This window comes from Talpa occidentalis, unplaced genomic scaffold (assembly GCF_014898055.3).
Source record: "Talpa occidentalis isolate TD23 unplaced genomic scaffold, MPIMG_talOcc4v2.1 talOcc4.7, whole genome shotgun sequence".
NCBI classification, from domain to species: Eukaryota; Metazoa; Chordata; class Mammalia; order Eulipotyphla; family Talpidae; genus Talpa; species Talpa occidentalis.
The window spans coordinates 107,013,000-107,038,160 of record NW_023605083.1 but is presented as its reverse complement, the minus strand read 5'-3'; the positions used below and the strand labels follow the sequence as shown (position 1 = coordinate 107,038,160).

At 38.0% G+C, this 25,161-nt stretch overlaps 1 protein-coding gene across 1 annotated transcript in view; it reads left to right on the top strand.

Annotated features, from left to right (window-relative positions):
* Positions 1 to 23,894, top strand: part of USP32 (ubiquitin specific peptidase 32) — a 149,581-nt gene extending 125,687 nt beyond the window's left edge. The window contains exons 26-34 of the mRNA XM_037494936.2: positions 269 to 480; positions 6,538 to 6,722; positions 10,888 to 10,974; positions 11,928 to 12,048; positions 18,138 to 18,329; positions 20,733 to 21,021; positions 22,097 to 22,515; positions 22,987 to 23,079; positions 23,573 to 23,894. Coding sequence (XP_037350833.1) covers positions 269 to 480; positions 6,538 to 6,722; positions 10,888 to 10,974; positions 11,928 to 12,048; positions 18,138 to 18,329; positions 20,733 to 21,021; positions 22,097 to 22,515; positions 22,987 to 23,079; positions 23,573 to 23,746 — 1,772 coding nt within the window. The 3' untranslated portion in view covers positions 23,747 to 23,894. The remainder of the gene's footprint in view (positions 1 to 268; positions 481 to 6,537; positions 6,723 to 10,887; positions 10,975 to 11,927; positions 12,049 to 18,137; positions 18,330 to 20,732; positions 21,022 to 22,096; positions 22,516 to 22,986; positions 23,080 to 23,572) is intronic.
* The last annotated feature ends 1,267 nt before the right edge of the window (positions 23,895 to 25,161 follow it).

The window sequence follows — 25,161 nt, the reverse complement described above, 5'->3', positions numbered from 1 at the left end:
CACAACATAGTGCTGATAAAGATTTTTTGGGAAATTCAACTTACACTTTCTAGCAGTTACTCTTCTTTCTCATTTAGTAGTAAATGTGAGTTAGAGAAATAAAATCTGAAATGATAATCTTCCATTTAACCTAGAATTATTTTTTGAACTATGATTTCTCCCTGTCCTTCCTCACTGTCTATGGTATGAGTTTCCACAATGTTTGACAAAAGAGCAAGGATGAAGGTAGCAGAAGCTTCTAATGTCATACTTACCTTTGAATTTGTAGATAGCTCCTCTTCCCCATCTACAAATGGAATGTTCACCCTAACCACCAATGGGGACCTTCCCCGACCGCTATTCATCCCTAATGGAATGCCAAACACTGTTGTGCCATGTGGAACTGAGAAGAACTTCACAAATGGAATGGTGAATGGTCATATGCCATCTCTTCCTGACAATACCTTTATCGGCTACATTATTGCAGTCCACCGAAAAATGGTTAGTATAATGTTAAGAAGATTACTGTTGATCTTGCCAGTGTCATTTGTGAAATATAGCCATTTTCTGTCTTTGCAAGGTCTTTGTTGTGTGAACTTTCAACATGTTAATGTATGCTAATAAGTCTTCAGACCTGGGATTTAGTATTACCCATGATCCCCTACCTATGAAAGGACAGTGCCCAGCTGTCAATAACCAAAGCGCATGCGCAGATCGAAGCACATGCGCAAGCCACGTAAAGCGCATGTGCAAGCCACGTAAAGTGCATGCGCAGACCAAAGTGCATGCGCAAGCCAAGAAAAGCGCATGCACAGATTTTCTTATATATATAGATATATAGATATATATGAAAATCTATATATATATAGATATATATAAAATATAAAATATATATAATATATATAATATTATATATATTATATATATATATATATATATATATCCCTGCCCCCTCAGTAATAAAGCGTGAGTTCCTGCAGCCATCCATGTGAGTAGAAGCGTTTTTCATCCCCAGCCCCTCCGCCGTGTTCCTGAACTCCGTCGGCCTGCGGGACGGGCCGACACCCAGTCACGTATTAAGAAGTACTAGGTTAGTAAGAACCTCTAGTACTGCTTTTTAAAAAAAGTTTGTGCCGTCTGTATGTTCATGTAGTCCTACACACCTTCTTCTCTACCATGTAAGTGTGGTTGCCTTTGAGAGGCTTTGTGTTTTGGAGGGAGAAGGGAAACAGAAACAAAATGTTCTTGGGCAAGACAAGTTGTATATAATTTCTCCTTTGGTAGACTGATATATAGTTATTGCATTAAAGTCTGATTCTTTAAAAAAATGAAGAATTAAAAACTGATCAGTAGATCATTAGTAAAGAAGTAATCATCATATATAGTGACAACTTGGAAAAATAGAAAATTAGAGTACTGAACTAAGAATAATTGAGTGACCTATTTTTGTTCTAATCCTTCCACTTGATAGCTTATTGAGCTCTAGAGCCTTAGTGTCCTAATTTCATAAAATGTGGGAATAGGCCTACTAGATAGTTTCTTAGATCCATTAGTTACCTCTACCTCTGTTCAATAGTTCACTCCCATCATCTGATTTCCAAGGGATGACAATTACAACTTTCAGTGATGATAGAAGCACAAGTAAACATTAGAATCTGACCAAAACAGTTTAACCTCACATCACAGAAGACACTGAGCTTTTTTCTCCTACACTTTCTTTATCTCTTTACTCAGTCTTGTGTTTCTTATTTTCTTTATGGATTTTACTGTCTTCTTATTTTTTATTCCCATCATATTAATTATATTTATCAGATTAAATGTGCAGTTCCCCTCTCTTACATTGCTGGTGGGAATGCAGACTGGTCCAAACACTATGGAAAGCTGTCTGGAGGTTCCTCAGTCTACTAAAAATGGATCTACCATATGACCCGGCAATTCCACTCTTAGGGATCTACCCAGAGGACACAAAAACATTGATTCAAAAGAACACCTGTACTCCTATGTTTATTGCAGCACCATTTACAATAGGTAAAATCTGGAAACAACCCAAATGCCCAAACACAGATAACTGGATCAAGAGATGGGTATATCTACACAGTGGAATATTATTCGGCAATCAAAAAAGATAAACTGATGCCATTCGCAGCAACGTGGATGGAGCTAAAAGGACTTATACTTAGCAAAAATAAGCCAGAAGGAAAAAGAAAAATATCGTATGGTTTCACCTATTGCAGGAAAAATACAGAAGAACCAAATAAGACATCAGTATAAAAAAATAACCGTACAAAACACAAAGCAAAATGGACAATTGTAAATTAGAGACACACTGCAGGGGAGGAGGAGGGAGAGGGGTCAGAGCGATCAGAGGGAGGAGCATAAGGGACTGAGCTGATGGTTCACGGGTGCATTGGTGAAGGAAACTATGGGGACTACACCTGAGGGGGTGGGCGGAAGCAAATATTGTTTAAAAATGAACAATGATGTAAAGACTTAAAAAATTAATTTAAAAAAAATCATCAAAAAAAATGTGCAGTTCCCTACTAACTTTAAAAAGTAGATGAACTGATTTTTACAAGGATGTCAGATACAAATTCAATACAGAAAAAAAAACTAAGTACATAAATTATATAACAGCAACAAGACAAAATGAAATCATGAAAAAGGTACTGTATTCATTTCCTAAGGCTGCTGTGACAAATTTCCACAAACTTGGAATTGGTAGCTTAAAACAAGAGACTTATTCGTTCACAGTTCTGAAGGCCAGAAGTCTAAAATAAAGGTGTCAGGAGGCCGTGCCTTCATGGGAGAATTCTTTTTCGTTGTTCTTTTTATTTATCTTTTTTTAAATGGGAGAATTCCTTGGCTCTTCTAACTTCCAGTGATTCCAAGATTCCTTGTTTTTTTAGCTGTGTAACTCCCATCTCTGCCTCTGTCTTTACATAGCCTTCCTTTCCTCCCCCTACCTTTCATAATAAGGACATTTCTCATTGGATTTAGGATCCATCCAGATAATCTCAGGTGTTCTCACCTCAAGATTATTAATTTCATCTGCAAAAAATGTTTTTTGTCACATTCACAAATTCTAGGGTTAGGGTTTGAATATTTGAAGGAATAGACCAAGTTCATAGATTTAGGAAACTCAGCATTTCAAAGATACTAATAATTCAGAAACTGCTACAGATTCAGTTCACAGTCCCAATAAAAATGCTGTTTGTGTGTGCTTGTGTGTGTATAACTTCACATCCTGGTTCTAAGATGTGGACATGCAACACACCAAAAATAATGAAGACACTTTTAAAGAAGAATAAGACATGAGGAATTGAGCTACAAGATATCATGGTTTATTTTTAAAGCTGTTAAGACATTGTGATATTGGTGAGAAGAAAGAGAAACAGACCCATGAAATAAAATAGAGAGTCTAGAAACAATTTCATACATGTATAAACACTTGATTCATAGCAAAGATGGCATTGCAGAGCAGTAAGAGAAAGACCATTTTCTCAGTGAATGGTGCTGGCATAATTATGCCTATACAAAACTTGGCACTATCTTTCACCACAGAAAAATCAACAGAACTGTAGCACTAATATGAAAGCAAAACACAAATCAATCCCTGGAAGATAACAGAGATGAATGTATTCATGACTCTGGTGTAAGGACACATTGATGTATAAGACCTTGAGCAGTAACCATAAAGGAAAAAGTTGAAAAGACGGATAACATTAAAATTAAGAACTTTAGTTCTGTCAAAAGATACCATTAAGAGGATAAAAGGGCAAGCACTGGAGTAGATGTTTGCAACCCACAACAACAAAAGTGTCCATCTAAAGAATATAAAAAACTTATAAATCTTTAAGAAAAAATTTAATAAAAAGTTTTCCATACTTGAATAGGCTGCACCATAAAGCCATATTGTAAGCTCTAACTTTTATCTTTTTTATTTTTTGTTGAGGTTCTTATTGAGGTTTATAATACTGTTTGTGATCCATAGGCACAGGATCGTACCTCCTCAGATGCATGTCATCACACCACACCCACCTCCCATGCCGTGTTTTCCAGTTTCCTTTGTGATCTAACCAGTTGCTTTTGGGAATAAATAAAATTGATTTTACCATCTTCGTGTTCCAAGTGTACCTGTGCTCTTGATTTCTTTCAGAATACTACTTGAATTTACCTTTTCTTCATTTTCATTGCTACCTTCTTTCAGATCCTTTTTGATCTCGTGGTTGAGTTGCTTTGAAAGTTTTTTTTTGTTGTTCTACTTCCTTATGCAAGACAGAAAAAAGACAGGAAGAAGGCAAGGCAACATAGGCAAGAATATTCAAAGGTGCAGGGAGAAACTGTAGAACACTAAATGTTCTTTCAATAAGGAAAGAAAGTAGTTTGACTTGGAGAGACAAATAACCACTTCTCCAACATGGAAGTTGGAAAGAATGAAAATTGAAAAGTTTCCGAGTAAAGATATAGGGCAAGAAGTTAGTAGTTAAGTGCATTTTTTTTTTCAGATGTGAGAAGACGTTATTAGGAAATGGCAAAATGAAAACTCCTGGTCAATAGAGCTGGGTGTGTTGTCCAAGAATTGAGCAGGTATTGGCCCTGGGGCACTGGGAGAAATTACCTTCCAGAGGATGAAAATTGTGTAGGACTAGAAGATACACAGGGAAGAGGGGAGAGATTGTTATTGAAATTACGGCCTCATTTACTTAGTAAAAATGTGTCATCTGAGAATTGGAGTTAGAGAAGAATTAACCTGAGTTTATAGATAAAAAAACTACTTGTACTGAACTCTGTCTATATTTCTGGAGTCTTAAAATATCAACAATTGAAATGGGATTTTAGAATCATGTGTTTATTTTATTTATGGTCCATAATTACAATAATGCTTTAGCACTTACCAAGCACTTTATATAACATATACATGACAAATGAAGAGTTGTTTTCTAAGAAAGATAAAAGTATACCAGAATTGTTAATTTATGATAAGATAGTGCTTGATAAAAAAAGACATGAGAAAATGCATGAATCACTCAATAATTTTATTTTTTTTTAATTAATTATTTTATTTATTTATACATGCACTGGGTACAGTCAGAAGCGCGGGAGGGTGAGAGAATTCACCAGAGCCAGAGCGGGGAGCAGAACAGGCAGAAGGACCGAAGTACACTGCTGAGGGGAGCAGCAGGCGGCAGGAGAGGTCTGCGCGCCATGTGGGACCCTCCTCCGGTGGCCGGGGAGCAGCCGGGGATCGAACCGGCGGTGCAGAGGATGCGGGCAGCTTCGCAACCCAGCACTCAACCGCTGCGCCACCGGGGAGGCCCGAATCACTCAATAATTTTAGCTGATGAGACCAGCTGGCATGCTTAAAGATAATTCCGAGTCACAAATGTATCCATTAATTCTCTACTTATACAATTTTGTTTAGAAGATGGTCCACAGAACATTGCCCACATGGTGAGAAACTCACTTTAATTTAAGAGTAACTACATAATTCAAAGGAGAAAAAAATTATTCTTCAAAGAATAATCACAAAACAAATAGCTATGTAATCATCAGTCACAAACAATACAGCTGTCATTCCCAATCATTAGTTCTCTCTTCCTCCTAAATATTCTGTTTTTCTTTACAGTTTTATATCCTATGCATAAATAAACACTAAATTTCATTTACCCTGGTTTCTAAAGATTTTACTGCAGTAGAATCATATAATCTGTATTTCTTTTGTGTCTGACTTATTTACCTCAACATGATGTTTATGAAATTAGTTTATGATGGGTATAACTATAGATTCATTCATTTCCATTGCTGTATAATATTCTATTGTATGAATATAATCTTAAATTTCTTATCCTTTTTACTGCTAATGGGCCTTCAGAGTTTTCAGCTTTGAGTGATTACAGATAATGCTGCTTCCAGTATTCTTGTACATATCTCCTGATACCATATTTGATGGGATAGAGATAATGCACATTTCCCTGTTACCTAGTGTGGCTAATTACTTTTTCATAAGGTTATCCGCTCTTTTTTTTAAATATTTGAAAAGATAGGTTATATCAAGCATATGTTTTATTAAGCAGCCATTTCCAAGCTAATTCTACACAGTATGTGTATTTCAGGGACTATTTAAAAAAAAAAAAAACCTTACATACTGATAGCAAATATTTTGAAATTTTACCTCACTTTTATTCTATCATGTGTATAAAGTTTCTTAACTGCTTTTAGTAAACAGGATGGTGGATAAGTTGTTACAAAATTAAATAAGTAGGTTTCACAAGTTTCCAAAAGTTTGGGAATTGCTGTTCTTACTTCTATCAACAGCTTATTAGAAAATTGCATTTTGAGGGAGTTTTTGGGCATATATTCTAGAGAAAGGATTTTAATTGCTTAAAAGCCTGGAGTTTTAGAAAGTTTATATTAATAAAACTTGTTCTGTAAATGAAGAAAACAGTAGTGACTTATTTTGAAAATGATAGCGATGCATATTAATAGCAGTCTTGGAAAAACAAAAAGGAGTAATCAGAGGCTTATCTTCTCAACTCTCTTTCTTGTTTGTGCACATAGATGAGGACAGAACTGTATTTCCTATCATCTCAGAAGAATCGCCCCAGCCTCTTTGGCATGCCATTGATTGTTCCATGTACTGTGCATACCCGGAAGAAAGACCTGTATGATGCAGTTTGGATTCAAGTATCTCGATTAGCCAGCCCACTCCCACCTCAGGAAGCTAGTAACCACGCTCAGGATTGGTAAGTCTGGGGGATCAGCCTAGACTTGTGGTTTCCAAACGCAAGAAAAAAGAATTCATATGAATTCTCTCTGATTTATAGGGCACATTTCATATCAGGTTAAATCACTCTTTTAAGAACCATCCAGAGAGCATAAAATTCAACCATATAGTTTGATCTTTTAGTAGAAGAGACTACATAGCTTCCTGTCATCACCTAGACATCACAGTGTCCAGTTATCTTTTAATTTTTTAATCGCTTATCTAAACCCCTTCTGCTAGCACTTTAAATATTTCAGGTAAATCCTTGCCTTTTGTTATTGCAAAACTAAGAGAATATAAATTCACCAGAAGATTTGTATCATCTCAACCTTCTGAATTCAGAGTGTGAGCAACAATATCCACATTTATATATACATTCCAAAAAGTCTCAGACCATAATAAATGATTACATTAGGGGCCTCCCTGGTGGCACAAGGGGTTAAGCACAGCACTATGAAGTAATCCACAGCCTCTGCAGCAAGAGTTCTATCACCAGCCAGCCAGGGAGCTACCCACATGGCGCAGCAAACCTCTCCTGTCTCGCCCACTGTTCCCCTCAGCAGTGTATTTCAGTCGGTCCACCTGTTCTGTTCCCCAATGTGTCTCTTGTGAATCCTCTCACCCCTGGTACCTCCAGCCTGTACCCCAGTTCTTGTATGCATAAATAAATAAATCTTAAAAATAAAAAAATTTTAATTTAAAATTTTAAAAAATGATTATGTTATATTGTTTTCACTCCTTGTCATTTAAACATGGAATAATTACCTCAATCTAGGTAAAGAAAATAAACATCTTCTGTTTCTTTCCAATCTTCCTATTACTGTTCTGTTGGATTCATAAATGTATTTACTTACCACAATCACTGAAATTGTGATGCCTTACTTACGTCTCAGTTGAAAGCAGATCATTTCCATGCTGTCATGGTGCATGTGAAAGTCCTGCTTTTGTGTTAACTGAGTAAAGAAGTTTTCTTGGCTCAGGTGTTCTGTGTTTGTTTTTTTTTTTTTTTTTTTCATGTTATGTTATCTTTTGATGATTAGGATAAGGCTATGGATAAATAAATCTTAAAAACTGCGAATAGTAAATGAGCAATTTAGTTGATGAATGTTGTTTACTAAAAATGACAATAAGGCAAGATTATATTTGAAGTGAAGTAATTGAAAGGCCTTCTAGATGAGGACTTTTCCCAGAATTTGCTAATGAATTAGATATGGAATGTGATAGAAATAGGAGTCCAGCTAGGTTTCCAGCTTGAGCAGGTGTTTGTGAATGGTGGTACCGTTTAATGAGTTGAGAAAGACAGGAAAAGGAGCAGGTTTTGGCAAAAGATGACAGGAACCAGGTTAAATTCAAGAGGGGTGTTATATTTTCAAGTCTTAAAAAGATAAAAATGTCCTTTGCTAACGATAAAACTATAGGTGTCATCAACAAATAGTTGGTATTTAATATCCTGAAGCCAGATGATATTGTTTTAAAAGTAAGAGTTAGGTCTTGGGCATCCTTTAGAAAGGATGCCCAAGACCTAATTCCTGGTACAAAATTTAGAAATTGAAAGAGATGAAAGAGACAGCAAAAGAGATTGAGAAGTAGCAACTTGTGATGTAAGTAGTATACCTGTTACTCAGTATCCCAGAAGTTAAGTGAAGGAAATGTTTCAAGAAAGGACTGGCCGGTTGTTTAAGATGGTATGAAAGAGTGTGTAAGTGGGAATAACCATTAGATTTGATAAAATAGAAGTCTTTGGTGAGCTTTACAAATTTTAGTAGAATGATATAGATGAAGATGGAGGTTGGAGTATTTGACAGACATTAAAAAGATAAGAGCTTATCTTTAAGAGATAACACTGAAATATTTATGGAATAAAAAAATGATAAAATGTCTGATTTCCTTCAAAAGAGTCTTGAGGGTTACAATAGCCAAGGGGTACAAACAACCCAAATATCCATTAACAGATACATGGATAAGCAAAATGTGGAATACACACAAAATGGAGTGTTACTCAACTATAAAAAAAGAATAAAATTCTGATATATATTACAACATGAATAAACTTTGAGGGCATTACATGAAGTAAAATAAGCCAAACACAAAAGGACAAATACTGTGATTTTGCTTTTATAAGATATCGCCCATAGGCAAATTCATAAGACACAAAGTAGATTGGAGGTTACCAGGATTTAGGAGAGAAAAGGTGAGGGAGAATTATTGCTTAATGGAGTCAGAGTTTTTCTTTAGGAAGATGAAAAATTTCTGGATATGGATGATGATGATTGTACAACATTGTGAATGTACATAATGTCACTAATTGTTAAACTGGTTAATGGTAAAGTTTTTGTGTCTTCTGCCACAATTTGAAAAAATAGAATAAAAGAATATAGTGGGACAAACCAAGGGTACAGACAAGAGCGGCCAAGAACTGATGATTTTTATAGTTGGGTGATGAATATGCAGGGTTCATTATACAATTCTCTCCTGCTATGTTTATATCAATGAATTTGAATTTTTTTAAAGATTTATTTTATTTATGCATAGAAGAGCTGGGGTACAGGCCAGAGGTGTGGGGGGTGAAAGGATTCACCAGAGACAGAGTGGGGAACAGAACATGCAGATGGTCCGAAGTACACTACCGAGAAGAGCAGTGGGCGAGCCAGGAGAGGTCTACTGCGCCGTGTGGGTTGCTCCCTGGCCGGCTGGGGGATCGAACTCATGCCACAGAGACTGCTGACAGCTTCATAGGTTGCATCTTAACCCCTTGTGCCACCAGGAAGGCCCTGAATTTGAAATTTTAGGTTAAATGGACAAATTCTTGGAATTGAGGATATGTAAAAAAAGATAGTTATTATGAGGTAAGGAGGAAAGTGAGGATTTGAGGGTAGTGATTGGATGTTTCTTTTGGGTCAAATAAATTGTTAGAGTAGTGATACTTGGCTAAAGGATGCATAAAGATGGAGATGGTTGTTATACAGTAGGATATTTGGAAATGAGGTATTGGAGAGTGATAAAGTTTATGTTGACAAAAGCTAGAATATAACCATTGGGAGTATGGATCATATAAGACGGAGCAAATAATTGGTGGAAGAGAGAGGCCTAGGTGTTGTTGGATAAGTTACATTGATTTGAAATCATCAAGAGTAGCTACAGGAGAAGTAATGAGGAGACAAACAATGAGCTAGATGCTAAAATCTTCAGTGAATAAGGAAGAGATGCACCTACCAAGGAGAAATAGCCAGTGGTATAATTCAGTAGCATGCTACAAAGAAACCAGACTTTAGAACTTGGAAGAAGTGGCAAAGAGGAGGAGAACTCACGTCATCTCTGGGTTCTGGGATATATGAAAAGAAACAGTCAGCACTTCGGATTCTACAGGCAAGGCCAGGCAAAAAGATAAAAAAAAATGTTCAGGAGAGAGGTGCTGCAAGTTCTCAGGGAGCTACCTGGTTGATTGTCCCTTTATCTTTCTTTTGATTCTGCACTTACTGTTGACTGATTTGATACTAGACAGCAAGAGCTAGCAATAATCATTCACTCAACAAGTTACGAGTAAGGTGGGAACTCCTATGACAGCATGTTACTCATTTTTGCCCTTATCATGGTTATATTACCTTCAGTCACGAAATAGGCAGCACCAATTACCAAATGAGCCATAAAGTATACTGCCCTTACATTACATTCTTTGCATTACTTCTTCTTGGGATAAGAAGAGAACTCACAGATTCTGTCCTCTAAAAACCATTATGACCTTTCAGCTTTCTGTGTTGTATCAATGATATAACCATGGAAAGGTCTAATTATTTTACTTTAATGTGAATTAAATCTTCCAGTTGAATTGGGACTGAAAGGTAATTGTTGTATGATTTCATGACTGGCTTATTTTATAAAATTTGCATGGACCACATGGACTCTGTTAGGGACCTCTGGCAGTACCTCTGTACCCTTTTGTAAGCAGGGAAACAGCATGGGAGCCCAGAGTATAACTGGTCCAGGGCTGCAGCTGATAGGTTCAGATAAGTAGCATTGGCCTGTGATGTGAGCATACCGCTATGACAGATGTCCCTTCCATAGGTTTACTTCAAAGGAAGGTGATAAAGAGTTAAACCTCAAATCAGAAATGTTTCTTATACTCTTTGGTTTATATTCTATTTCAGTGATGACAGTATGGGCTATCAATATCCATTCACTCTACGAGTTGTGCAGAAAGATGGGAACTCCTGTGCTTGGTGCCCATGGTATAGGTAAAGTGACCTTCTACAAAAGAAAAATTGTAGTAGAATTTCAGATATTACACCATTTTAATAAGGTTTCCTGTTATTAGAAGTGATACTGAATAATGAGAAGCTGGAAATAAACTTAAGAATTGTTTGTTCACCTCTTCCTTACGAGCTCTTTTGCTAAGTTCTGCTCTAGAGACAGTGGGATTTTTGAATTCTACCATCTCATCAAATTCAGTTTACAATCAACATTTATCATTACATACTTTCTGCTTCTTAAATGTAAATCATTTCAGCAGTTTTGAGCCCAATACAACATAGTCTGCATACTAAATCATACGAAATCTACATAATAAATCTTACATATTAAGTCTGTTTTTTATTTTTAAAAGACTCATGGAGATTGATAGGGCGGTACTGTTCCAATGTGGAAAATACCTGAGTGCTGAAATCAGCCTTCAGAGAATTGTAACAGACTTAACTAGCAAACTGAGTCTATATAATCATTAGAACCATAACTTTCTCATGCTCACTTGCCCCTCCTCTCAGCCCACAAATTTTTATAGATATTTTATGTGACATTTTATAAATAAGGAGCAAGGCCATTGTTATTCTAGAGTAGCCAGGGGGTTGTCCTACCACAAAGAATTAAATGATTGAATTTAGAAATTTTTTAGAACTATCCCAAACATTCAATTCTTGTATCATTTATTTGCCATAAAGTCCACATATCATGTGGATTAACAAGTGATTATCAAGTGCCTTGAAAAACCAAGGACTTGAGAAGTGTTAATCATAATTCCTTGAAATAATTGAATTATTGAGACATATCCATGCATTTATCGATGTGACGTGAGAAGACTGTGACAAACTGTGAAGCCCACAAAAGATAAAAGAGAAGTAGTGGAGAATTGCAAAAAGAATTTGTATTTCTTCATAATTATTCCCTCCTCAGTTGATCATTTTTACCTTTTCAGATTTTGCAGAGGCTGTAAAATTGATTGTGGAGAAGACAGAGCTTTCATTGGAAATGCCTATATTGCTGTGGATTGGGATCCCACAGCCCTTCACCTTCGCTATCAGACGTCACAAGAAAGGGTAAGAGCTCAGAGCCACTATAATTAACCAATTTAACTGTCTCATGCCATTCTGTTTTAAATAATCTAAATACAACCAGAAAAACTTTCCCTGGCATTCTCTATGGCACTTCATATATTGACATGATTACTCAGATATTTCCGTTTTCCCACTTCTCGAATTAATTATATTGGGCATTAAATTTCAAAGCTACCACTAATAATAATAAGTAAATCTTGAAACATAATTCTGTGTGTCATTAAGAAGTTGCATTCTCTGGTCATGACATATCAAGCAGTAAATATCTCTCTGCCTACATATTATACATGATGCTGCAGTGTTTGGTAACCACTGCTACTTTGCTCAGATGCATCCTAGGGCTATAGCTGCCCCTTTTAATGGGCATGATGATCAGCAAAGTTAGGGAAAGGATGGAAATGTTTCAAAACTAGGCAATTAAGAGTTCACCTCTGGCATCCCCTGGTGGCGCAGCGGTTGAGTGCTGGGCTGCGAGGCTGACCGCAGCCTCCGCAGTGCCAGTTCATTCCCTGGCCGCTGGCGAGGGTCCCACAAAAAAAAATAAAAAAAAGGAGTTCACCTTAATGGCTATTCTTCACATTAGGCATTCTTCACTGACACTCTCTGGTCACAGCAGTTTTTAATTTTGCAAATGTTACTTCAAAAAGAACACTAACTTAGTACCTAAAAATGTTTGTCAAATATTATTTGAAGGGTAGACTGACTCTGGTAGAGATATGAAGAATCTGATGGAGAAATAAAAGTTATGGAATCAATGGAGGTCTTTTTAGTCACATGAGGAATTGTATTTTCATTTTCATGGCATTTGATGGAAATTTCCTTTGTTTCTCAAAGCGTTCCCAAAGCTGGAATCACAACTATAGACCAGTTTGAACCAATCTGAGCATTTCCTATAGTAAAGTTAGTAATAATTGACTTTTCCTTTTTTTTTTTTTTTTTTTAAGATTTTTATTTATTTATACAAGCACAGGGGTACAGACCAGAGGCACAGGAGGGCGAGAGAATTCACCAAAGACAGTGGAGAACAGAACAGGCAGACTGACTGAAATACACTGTTGAGGGGAGCAGCGGGCAATACAGGAGAGGTCTACTGCTCCATGTGGGAATCTCCGCAGCCAGCCGGGAATCGAACCTGTGCTGCAGAGGCTGTGAACAGCTTTACAGCGCTCTCCTCAACCTGTTGAGCCACCAGGGAGGCCCAATAATTGACTTTTCTGTCTTTTTGTGCTGTTGAGGAGGGGGAAATCTAGTTGCTGGTTTGGATTCCTAAATATACCTCCCACAGTTCCTGATAACTCTCACTAGCTAAGATGAGTATAATTTGTGAATACTTGGGAAATGAAAGATCATTGCACTAAAGGAAACTGAAGGAAATTGATGTTCTAACAGTTCATGCTCACTGTAGCAGATAATTCAATAACTTCAGCCATGCTTGTTTGAAGAGGGAAAATTTTAGCAACTAATAGAAAGAGTCTTAAATCTTTGTCAGCACAAAATGTGACAGTATATTATGTGGCAAAACACTACTGTCTAAGATGAAAAATTATATGGCTCTATAAATTTCCTTTCTAACAACCCCAGGTTACAACCTGAAGAGCTCTGGAGGACATCTTGCTTATAGGAAGAAGGGCCTACATGACCTCTGAAATATTATCCCACTTTAATTTTCAGTGTTGCTCTTAGGATACCATGGAAACTTAGGATACCAAGTTGCTATTGAGATATCCTGTCTTGGTAGGGGGGGGTCACATGACTAATTTTCTTCCTACATAATTTCTCTTCCTGCATGTGGTTTCTGCAAGTACTTGAAAAATCATGTAGAAAAAGCAGACCTTTTCAAAATGGAGATTGTTGCCCATGTGTTTTCTGGTTTGTTTTTAATTTCAGTTATTTTCCCTTCTAGAAATTTATCTTAGGGCAATATCTGTAATTTGCTGACAAATCCTCATCATAGCATTGTTTAAAATAGTAAAATAATAGAATAACTTTTATTTGTCCCATATCAGAGGAATAAATAAATATAATATATTAATTGGATAAAATATTATGCATGAATTTTAACAAATGGGAAAATAATATACCAAATTTTTTTTTAAAGATTTATTTATGTATACAAGAGCTGGGGTGCAGGCCAGAAATGTGGGGGGTGAGAGGATTTACCAGAGACAGAGTGGGGAGCAGAACAGGTGGATCTACTGAAGAGGGGAGCAGCAGATGAGACAGGAGAGGTCTGCTGCACCACGTGGGTCACCTCCCTAGCCAGAAATTGAACTGGTGCTGCAGTGGCTGCAGATAGCTTCGTAGTGCTGCGTCTTAACCCCTTGTGCCACCAGGGAGGCCCCGTTTTTACCAAGTTTTTTTAAAAGCAAGATATAAAATTGTATAAACTGAAAAATCTCTTACATATAAACAGATACTATTTAAGAAAAAGAAGAAAATCTGTCATTATTTTGACAGTGTTTGCCCTTGTATTAAGAATATAAAAGAATATAAAAAGTCTTGCCTTTTTTACCTTTTTCTCAGCTTTCCAAAATTCCTACATGAATGTTTTATTTGGCAAGCAGAAAAAAATAGAAAGCAATTGCTCTTATTCTTTTCATTTTTTCCCCTTGTATGATTATGATATTCCTTGATTCAAAATTAAACTAGGTAACTTCTTAGATCTCCCTGTTCTGCTAATAATCTTATAATGTATGAAAGCTATTTCTTCAGTCCTTACTTGTATTACGGATGAACTATCAAACAACTTAGGGGAAAAAAAGGAAGACTGTGCTATTATTTAAGCTATTTAAATAATGGAGATAAAGGGAATCTTTGTCTTTTAGAGAAATTTTTTTGGTAAGTAAAAATTCTCAGTCTGGGGCCTCCCCAGTGGCGCATTGGGTGGAGCACCACACTGTGAAGCTGTCCGCAGCCTCTGCAGCACAGGTTCGATTCCTGGCCAGCAAGGGTGAAACCCACATGGCGAAGCAGACCTCTCCTGTCTCCCCCTCTGCTCCCCTCAGCAGTGTCTTTGGTCCGTCTTCCTGTTCTGCTCCCCGCTCTGTCTCTGGTGAATTCTCTCACCCTCCCGTACTTCTGACTACACCCCAGTTCTTGTATAAATAAATAAATCTTAAAAAAAAAATTCTCAGGTCCTCCCCTGGTGGCGCAGCGGTTGAGCACTGGGCTGTGAAGCTGCCCGCAGCCTCTACAGCGCTGGTTCTATCCCTGGCCGCCAGCAAGGGTCCCACATGGCGCGCAGACCTCTCCTGCTGCGCCTGCTGCTCCCCTCAGCAGTGTATTTCGTTGGTCTGCCTGTTCTATTCCCCACTCTGGCACTGGTGAACTCTCTCACCCTCCCGCGCTACTAACTGTACCCAGTGCTTGTATAAATAAATAAATAAATCTCTAGAAAAAAAAATTCTCAGTCTGCAAATAGTTTTTTTTTTAGCAGTCTTCTTCCCTGTCCCCATGTAGCTCTGTAGCCTGTACGTTCCATAGACAATGTGGTCAATAAAAATCAATTTTCTTTATTACCTTGCTGTAATTTGTGGTTGGACATAAATCATCCCTGCCAGAGATAACAGAGATAATATTTAACTGACTTTGAGAAAAAAGACATTAACATGTTTGATACATTCTTTTTCTATGATTTTAATAACCATAATACAGTATTTTTCCTTTGAAGCATGTCAGTTTTTCCCTTGGACAGCCAGCTGTAAAGATGATGAGAGTTTGTATTAAAAAAGAATTTGGTGGGCCTCCTCTGGTGGCGCAGCAGTTGAGCGCTGGGCTGCGAAGCTGCCCGCAGCCTCTGCAGCACCGGTTCAATCCCCGGCCACCGGTGAGGGTCCCACATGGCGCGACAGACCTCTCCTGCCGCGCCCGCTGCTCCCCTCAGCAGTGTATTTCGTCAATATGCCTGTTCTGTTCCCCACTCTGGCTCTGGTGAATTCTCTCACCCTCCTGCGCTTCTGACTGTACCCAGTGCTTGTATAAATAAATAAATAAACCTTTAAAAAAAAAAAAAGAATTTGGTGACCCAGGTCAAGCCATATTTTCTTTCCTGAGAAAAAGAATTTTTCTAAGTTCCCCTTTTTAGTTGAGAGCTTTAGGAATGGGTGGTGGTACAGTCTTAAAACCTTTAATTGCATCATCAACTTAGCCTTGATAGTTGACAGCCTATGACTCAGCCATTTTCTCATATAGGGTAAAAGTCAAACATGAAAACTTGGTCTATACTGAATGTTCTGAACTATGCCAGTTTGTAATCTTAGCACCCCTTTGTTCCCAACCTGACTTCAGGAAGGTAGATTGCATCACAAAGAGGACCAATTCACCTCTGGAAGGGAGGATTGAGTGGGGCAGTGGACACATGTATGATCTTTGCTAAAAAGAGAGGCATTTGTGTTGGACCTGTAGGCTGGACTCTGTCCTGGCACAGAAAGATCCCTGTGTGAAGTATCATGGTAGCATTCATAGTCCTGATCCTAAGCCTCACCAAATGTAGTTCTTGATTTCTTAGTCAGTGGCAACTAAGAATTGCCCAGGGCATGGGTTTGGAGGGAAGGGGACCCTCCCTGGTGGCCTAGGGGTTAAGTCTCAGCACTTTCACAGAGACAGCCTGAGTTCCATCCCCAGCCAGGAAGCTAACCCACATGATGAAGCAGACTTCTGCTGTCTTGTCCGCTGCTCCCCTCAGCAGTGTATTTCCATCGATCTGCCTGTTCTGTTCCCCACTCTGTCTCTGGTGAATCCTTTCACCCCCCCTCCACTTCTGGCCTGCACCCCAGTTCTTGTGTGCATAAATAAATAAAAGTAAATCTTTAAATAAATAAATAAGTCTCTTTTAAAAAAGAATGGGAGGGGGGAAATTCTTTTCTGTTGTAATTTACATCTTTCCTTCCCTCCTTCCATTTGATCCCATTGCACCTCCAACACACATCCTGTACACTTAACCCCCTTCACTCTCTTTCCTTGCTTATACTTACCTCCTTGCTTTAAAGTCCAGCATGTTGCTTAACAAGATCACAGAGGTTTGGGTATATAGTAAGTGCCTTCTTAACTAAATCCTGATAATTCAGCTCCATGAGGCAGGAGACAGATAATGTAACACAAAGTATTTTGATAACTCTGTGTTGCATGATATGTATATGCAAATGAGTAGTTATCCTGTAGGTTTTAATGTGTTTATTGTCTTCTCATGGTGAGCTTTTCTTATTAAATCCAGATCTGCCATCTGTAAGCCAGTGATATTTCTTCTAGCCTCTGTAAAACCTATAGGATGCTAATAGTGTTCTGTATTTCTGGTTAAAAAATAAATTGCCTAGGGCCTCCCCGGTGGCGCAACAGTTGAGTGCTGGGTTGCGAAGTTTCCCGCAGCCTCTCCAGCACCGGTTTGATCCTCGGCCTCCAGGCGAGGGTCCCACATGGTGCGCGGACCTCTTCTGCCGCCCACTGCTCCCCTCAGCAGTGTATTTCGTCAGTCTGCCTGTTCTGTTCTCCGCTCTGGCTCTGGTGAATTCTGTCACCCTCCCACGTTTCTGACTGTACCCAGTGCTTGTATAAATAAATAAATAAATATTTAAAAAATAAAAAATAAATTGCCTAATCTCAATATTAACCTAAGGGCTAGCTTACAACTTGTAAGCTGTTATTATGATTTCAAAAAGGTAAAATAAACAGGCAATCCTTGTTTGTTTTTGTTATTTTGAAACATTTAGAAAATGTTTAAGTTTCCTTAAACATATGATCATATAAATAGAAATTTGATCCCGAATGTTATTGGTAGGCTATAAGTGAATAAATGTACAGCTGCTGTATTTACTCAAAGATGCTAGTTGGGTTGTGTTTTCTTTTTCCTCCAATAGAGTTTAAAAAGAGGATGATGCTGTGGTGATGGTTCATTGGTGAACTGGTGGTAGGAATTTTACAGGGAATACACAATGATGTAAAAGATATAAATAAAAAAATAAATTATATTTTAAAAATTTTTAAAAAGAGGATAATGCATAGCCAGATCATCATTTTAAACTCCCTCTCATCCTCCTTTCCTTTACCCCATTCCTCCTATTCCTATTCTACTGCAGGTTGTAGATGAGCATGAGAGTGTGGAACAGAGTCGGCGAGCACAAGCTGAGCCCATCAACCTGGACAGCTGTCTCCGTGCTTTCACAAGTGAGGAGGAGCTAGGAGAAAATGAAATGTACTATTGCTCCAAGTGTAAGACCCACTGCTTGGCCACCAAGAAACTGGATCTCTGGAGGCTCCCCCCCATCCTGGTATGTTACACCCCTACTTCTGAAAGAGGAGTCTAGAGTTAAGAAAATAAGCTTTGAACAAATAGGAGTTTTTGTAATTGTTGAAAATAACAGTATTTGAGAATTGCAGTACTATTTAAAACCGTTTTGCAGTGCAAGATTTTTGTTTTGCAAACAGATTAATTGTTCTATAGATATTTGCTAGTTTCTGTTCCTAGAAGGAGAAAAAAGTCCTTTAAACCAATAACTGCAATTCAACACAATATATGTTAAGTGCCACAAGGGATACAACCTGGAAATTTGACCTTCAGGAGAAGATGAAGGCACTTTTGGCTCTAGGGAGAGAGGAAGCTTTAGGCTTATCCTGTTGAACTGTAGAAAAGCAACTGAGGTCTTTGACCCTTAAGGAAAAAGCTTTCTTAAATGAATAGAAAGATTTGTTGCTTTAAACTCTCCTGATAAGCAACAGAAAAGTCTCTTAACCCATGAAAGGAGAAGGCAGAAGTAAATCAAATTTAAAGAATACATCATTCCCAGTGCACGTACTTGCCATAGTGATGCATTTATTACCACTGTGTGACCAAGCATGGTAGGGTTGACAGGGCGGAATATTGTATCAAATGTAACTGTATGACACTGGTATTTTTTAGCCAGGTCTTTTATGTACTTTTTATTCACATCTTTCTTCCCACTACTCTGAAACTGAATATAGTTTTTTCTTTCCTTAGACCAGAACAACTTCATAGGGGATAATTAATGCATAAGAAATGACTATAATATTGATTACCTAGCTCTCGGGATGGATACAGAGGGCAGGAGCAGACTTAAAAAAGGGAGAAAGTTTTTATTTATTTATTTATTTATTTATTTACTAAGATTTATTTACGCACCGTGGTAAAGCCAGAGGTCCAGTGGGTGAGAAGATTCACCAGAGACAGAGTGGGGAACAGAATAGGCAGACTGACTGAAGTACACTGCTGAGGGGAGCAGCAGGCAAGACAGGAGAGGTCTGCTGCACCATGTGGGTTAGCTCCCTGGCTGGGGATCAAACTCAGGCTACAGCAATGATAGCAGTGATTGCTGATAGCAGTGATAGCACTGCAGCTTAACCCCTATGCCACCAGGGAGGCCCCCAGGAAAGTTTTTTTTTTTAATTGACATAAAATTAGCATGGAATAAATGCAATGATTTTAAAGGTCTAGTTTGATGGGTTTTGATAATTATATATACTAGTATAAATATCACATAAAGTTTATACAAACTATGTTTTTGAGGTCTTTAAAAAATAAATGAAGGGGCCTCCCCTGGTGGCACAGCAGTTGAGCGCTGGGCTGCGAGGCTGCCTGCAGCCTCTGCAGTGTGGCCGGCGAGGGCCCCACTAAATAAATAAATAAATAAATAGATAGATAGATAGATAGATAGATAGATAGATAGATAGATAGATAGATAGATAAAGAGTGGGACCTCCCTGGTGGTGCAGGGGTAAAAGTCTTAGCACTATGGAGCAGCCACTGCCAGGTTGCTAATCCACATGGTGCAGCAGACCTCTTCCTGTCTTGCTTGCTTGCTTGCTTGCAGCAGTGTATTTCAGAAGATTCACCTGTTCTGCTCTCCATTCTGTCTCTGGTGAATCCTCTTACCCTCTGCACTTCTGGCCTAGACCCCAGTTCTTGTATGCATAAATGAATCTTTAAAAAAAAAAATAAAAAGGAAAGTAAAATTTATGTTGAGAGCATGGTGGGCTTATCCTTTGGGGAGGGATTCTCTATATAAATAGAAAACGGATAAGCATTTAGAATAGAGATAGCCACCCAAAGATTTGTGCCTGCACTAGAAAGCATAATAACACAATAAAACTAGAGAAATTCGTTGCTCTTGAAAAGGAAAATAAAATCCAAAATGGAGAAGGGACATTCATTCTTATACTCTATAGGACAGTGAAACCCTGGTGGCAGCCAAAGGATATGGTATTTAGGGGAATCCTCATCGGAGATTGGGTATAAATGTCATCTATAAAAAACTCTTCCATTTTTCTTCAAGTTATTCAGTCCATTCTCATGTCCTCACTTATGTGTTTGTGTATGGATATTCTATAATTTTGGAGAGTAGTAGAGGTCAGTGTGGGTCATGAGCCCAGAAAGCAGAGGAAAATGTGCAAATTCAGGGTCCTAAGATCTTGAAAAACTTTGGGAGGAAGTTTTGGATATATACAAGCTATGAAATGGGGGGCATTACCATGTTAGCCATATAGCTAAAGGGCAGTGACCCCACTGATAACTATGATACCTAATAAAATATGCTATGGGGGGTGTGTTATATATTCTTGAACATTGTCTTATATTAAACTTGATTTTTTTAATCTAGGTGGTTTTTTTTAACTTCAAAATGGCTTAACAAAAGTATTTTCCACTGTTTCTTCTCCAGATTATTCACCTTAAACGATTTCAGTTTGTAAATGGTCGATGGATAAAATCACAGAAAATTGTTAAATTTCCTCGTGAAAGTTTTGACCCTAGTGCTTTTTTGGTACCAAGAGACCCAGCTCTCTGCCAGCGTAAACCACTCACACCTCAGGGGGATGACCTCTCTGAGCCCAGGGTTCTAGCAGGAGAAGTGAAGAAAGTGGATACCCAGAATTCAGCTGGGGAAGAGGATGTATTAATGAGCAAGAGCCCATCCTCACTCAGTGCAAACATCATCAGTAGCCCGAAAGGTGAGGAGACCTGGAGGGACCCTGTAAAGAGACTTTCTTGGGATCCCTGAAGGTTGCATAGTTCCCTCTGTCTTCTACTCTTGAGCAACAGCTTGAGAGGATGAAAGGAACCTATCTTGAGTCAGACCTAGCTAGATCTGAGCTTTTTGACTTTAGCAAGAGCTACAGCCTTCCTCAATCTATACTTTCATTCACAAAATAGAGATAATACTGAGTCCACAGTGTAAAGATCTAATCTACCAGGAATGAAGCTCTGTACATTATGTCTAACAAATGGTGAACATGAATGGCAATTGTCATCCTTGCTCTCTTACAGTAGAATGATATCTGGGTACACCTGAGGGGATCAGGGGGACTGGAGGATTAGAACTGTTTTCATAAAAATGCCAAGACAGTATTTGCCATTTCTTTCATTGTCTCACAAGTACACCGTAAAGTCAAACAGCATGACATTGATGACATTGTCTGTAAAATGTGTGCCTATGTATTATATTTTTTAAATTCTTCAGTTTTAATTTCCAATATGGTAGATCTTGATAGATATAATCCACATAAACAAAAATTCTGGGAGTCCTCAAATTTTTAAAGGTGTGGGTGGGTAGGGAGGGCCTGTGACCAAGTAGTGTAAGACCCACTACCTTACAGGATTGTTGTGAGAGTTAGTGATAATAGAAGGAATTCCTGGTACTCTGCCTGGCAATAAGTGCTTGATAATTGGTGATTTTTATTTTTTTAAATTAACTTACAGAAAGAAGGAGAATATATGTATTTGTAAAACTCCTTAGCCTAATAGTATTGTTTCAAATTCATTCTTAACTAAATCCAGTCCCCACATGGTACTGTACAATTTTCAGGACATTGCAGCCTATAATGTTGGCATTGAGGACAGCAAGAATGTAACTTATGGAATGTAACTTATAGTTCCAACTATATAATTGGAACTAAATGTAGCTAGCCAGGATGCCCCTGTCTTTACCTTTTTGCTCACACTTTTAAAGTTGGCTTCAAAGTTAGCATTTGATGGACAGTATAGCTTTCTATGTTTGGATTTATGAATCTTCTCTCCCTTTCACAGGGTCACCTTCTTCATCAAGAAAAAGTGGAGCTAGCTGTCCCTCCAGCAAAAACAGCAGTCCTAACAGCAGTCCACGGACTTTAGGGAGGAGCAAAGGGAGGCTCCGGCTACCCCAGATTGGCAGCAAAAATAAACTGTCTAGTAGTAAGGAGAACTTGGATACCAGCAAAGAGAATGGGCAAATTTATGAGTTGGCTGATGCCCTGAGCCGAGGGCACATACTGGGGGGCAGCCAACCTGAGCTGGTCACCCCTCAGGACCACGAAGTAGCTTTGGCCAATGGATTCCTTTATGAGCATGAGGCATGTGGCAATGGCTACAGCAATGGTCAGCTTGAAAACCACAGTGAAGAAGATAGCACTGATGACCAAAGAGAAGATATCCATGTTAAACCTATTTATAATTTATATGCAATTTCGGTAAGTGGCTTGATCCTTGGTTTTCAGAATGATCTGCATTTTTCAGTGGTTGGTTTGTTCATCATTCATCATTTTTTTCAGGGCCTGCTTATTTGCTTGGCATTAAGCTTGGTGACAAAGTTAGCAGTAGACACCTTGACCTCCTAGATAGAGTCCAAATGCTCATTGTGTATTATAGGAAATAGTCCCGTAAGTATTATAACTGAAGTCAGACTCACATCATTCACAATTATGTGTTCCTAACAAAGTTTTGCTTTCTAAATAATAATTAAAACTATAAAGTGGCTAGATTTGGAGCATTTGAATTTTGAATTTTATTCTGTTTAGTTTTTGGGAAAAGGTAGATGGCTCCAAAATTTTCTTTTTTAACCACCTAAGTGATCCATGTTTTCCTGATCAAATCCTAGAGCAGTTTCCCTGGCCAGAGTACTGTTAACTACTAACATGCCTCCACTTTCTTCTCCCTTACAGTGCCATTCAGGAATCCTGGGCGGGGGCCATTACGTCACTTATGCCAAAAACCCAAACAGCAAGTGGTACTGTTACAATGACAGCAGCTGTAAGGTAAATATCCCCAGTCTTTGAATAAAAGAAACAAAAATAGAATGGGGAAAAAAAAGATCTGGGAGACATTTGTTGAAATAATGTACCTTCTCCTGAATAGCAAATAGGTATTTCTGTTAGAATCAGCATATAGTTTCCTTCAGTATTAAAGGAATAAAAGTGATACACAAAGTAGAGAGTGAAAACACCAAGAGTAGTGCGGGGAAAGAAGGTATTGGTGATTGAGAAAATGTTCTTATATTTGGAGCTATTAGAATTTGAAGAGGGGTTGCAGGGTATGTCAGTCTTTTGACTTGCCCTTAGAGTAATTCCCCCCAAGCATTGAAAATAATGGGGTTTATGTCAGGAGACAGGTATGAGATAGTCAAAATATTAAACTGATTGGAAGCAATCAGGTTTAGCAATTAAAGAGGGCTGGTCATTCCTCTTTGGGCAAGGAGTAAGAGCCAGACTAGTGATGGTTTTTTGTTAAAGACTTCTCTTGCCCCTTCAGGAACTTCACCCTGATGAAATTGACACCGACTCTGCCTACATTCTTTTCTATGAGCAGCAGGGGATCGACTATGCACAATTTCTGCCAAAGATCGATGGCAAAAAGATGGCAGACACAAGCAGCATGGACGAAGACTTTGAATCTGATTATAAAAAGTACTGTGTGTTACAGTAAAGCTACCACTCCGGCTACTAGACGGGCTAGTGGTGAGGGAGATAACTTCCTGTAGCTGACATTTGGCAAAAGCGGCACTGAAAGGCAAGCTAAATGTAGTTATTTTATCCTGTGACCCTGAAGCACAAAATAAAAACCCTAATTAAAATAGCAGTTAACATAACAGTAGTAATAATTTTGTTTGGAAGTCTCTCACGTAAACTCTCTGGTAGAGAGCTTTCAGGCAGAGCCCACCATTAGCCTGTAAACAAAAGGGTTTGGCACCAGCCACCTGGGACCAAATAAGAACTAAATTGTGCTTGTCCAGATATGAACAAACATGTAGTGAGTATAGAGTTTACCAATAATCCTAACAATATACTAAGAATTTCCCTGGAGTCAAAGTAAAACAAAAAATTGTAGTGTTGTCTAGGGACGACATGATATGCTACCTCCTTTTTCCTGAAGTTCTATTCCATAATATTGACAAGGTGGAGAAACAAAGATCATGAAGGTATGCAGAGGATTCTTACAGCATGGACACAGATTTTTCTATTTATATTGTAAACCATTTTCCCACTCTTTCTGTGTCTTTATTACTTTTTATTTGTGTTGTTGTGTTTTTTGTTTGAGACACAACCAGTCATTGGTGGCAGAGGCACATATAGTGGTCAATCTGAAGGAGAATCTCTAAAAAGCTGTGTGCCTTCTACACAGGGCCTTGGTTGGAAGACCCTCTAGAGAAAAAAGAAAAATCCTGAGAAATCCAGCTAAAATGGCCCTCCAGATAGACGCTTCTTTGAGGATACTTGAAGTGTCCTTAAAAATGTCTCTTCCCCACTCCACTGCTGAGTGTTGTAGGATAGTTGCCTGTGTCTGCACCATCTTCACTTGCACATGTTGTAACAAGAGCTTCTGTGAGGGAAAATGGCATCAAAGCTAAATGGTATATTCACCATTAGTAGTTTTTATTTGTTTCTTTGTTTTGCACTTTAAAAAAAGAGAATACATGCAAATAAACTTTTTAAAACTTGTTCATATTTGATGGCTGTAAGGGCTATAAATGAACTTGAATATGGGGTATTTCCCCATCATATTAAATTTAAAAACAAAACACATCCCAGACATTGATAGTATGTAAGTATTTTTAATGCAATTGGTGGTTTTAGGAAGGAAACGTCTTGTTTGGTTTGCATGTCCTTATTTTTTTTACATGTTTGTCTTTTTATTTTAATTTCACATAGTGGTCATCAAAAGTTGTTTCTTTGCTCACTTCATTTTTCCTCCAATAATTCAAGACTGGAACAAAAGTATAAATGTTATTTATTTCAGGCAGCATTTTTTTCCTGTGTTGTTTTTAGATATGTTTTTGAAGTAATTGTTTCACTTTTTTAAAAAATCTGTTTTTATTCATCTGGACCCTGAAAGTTGATTCT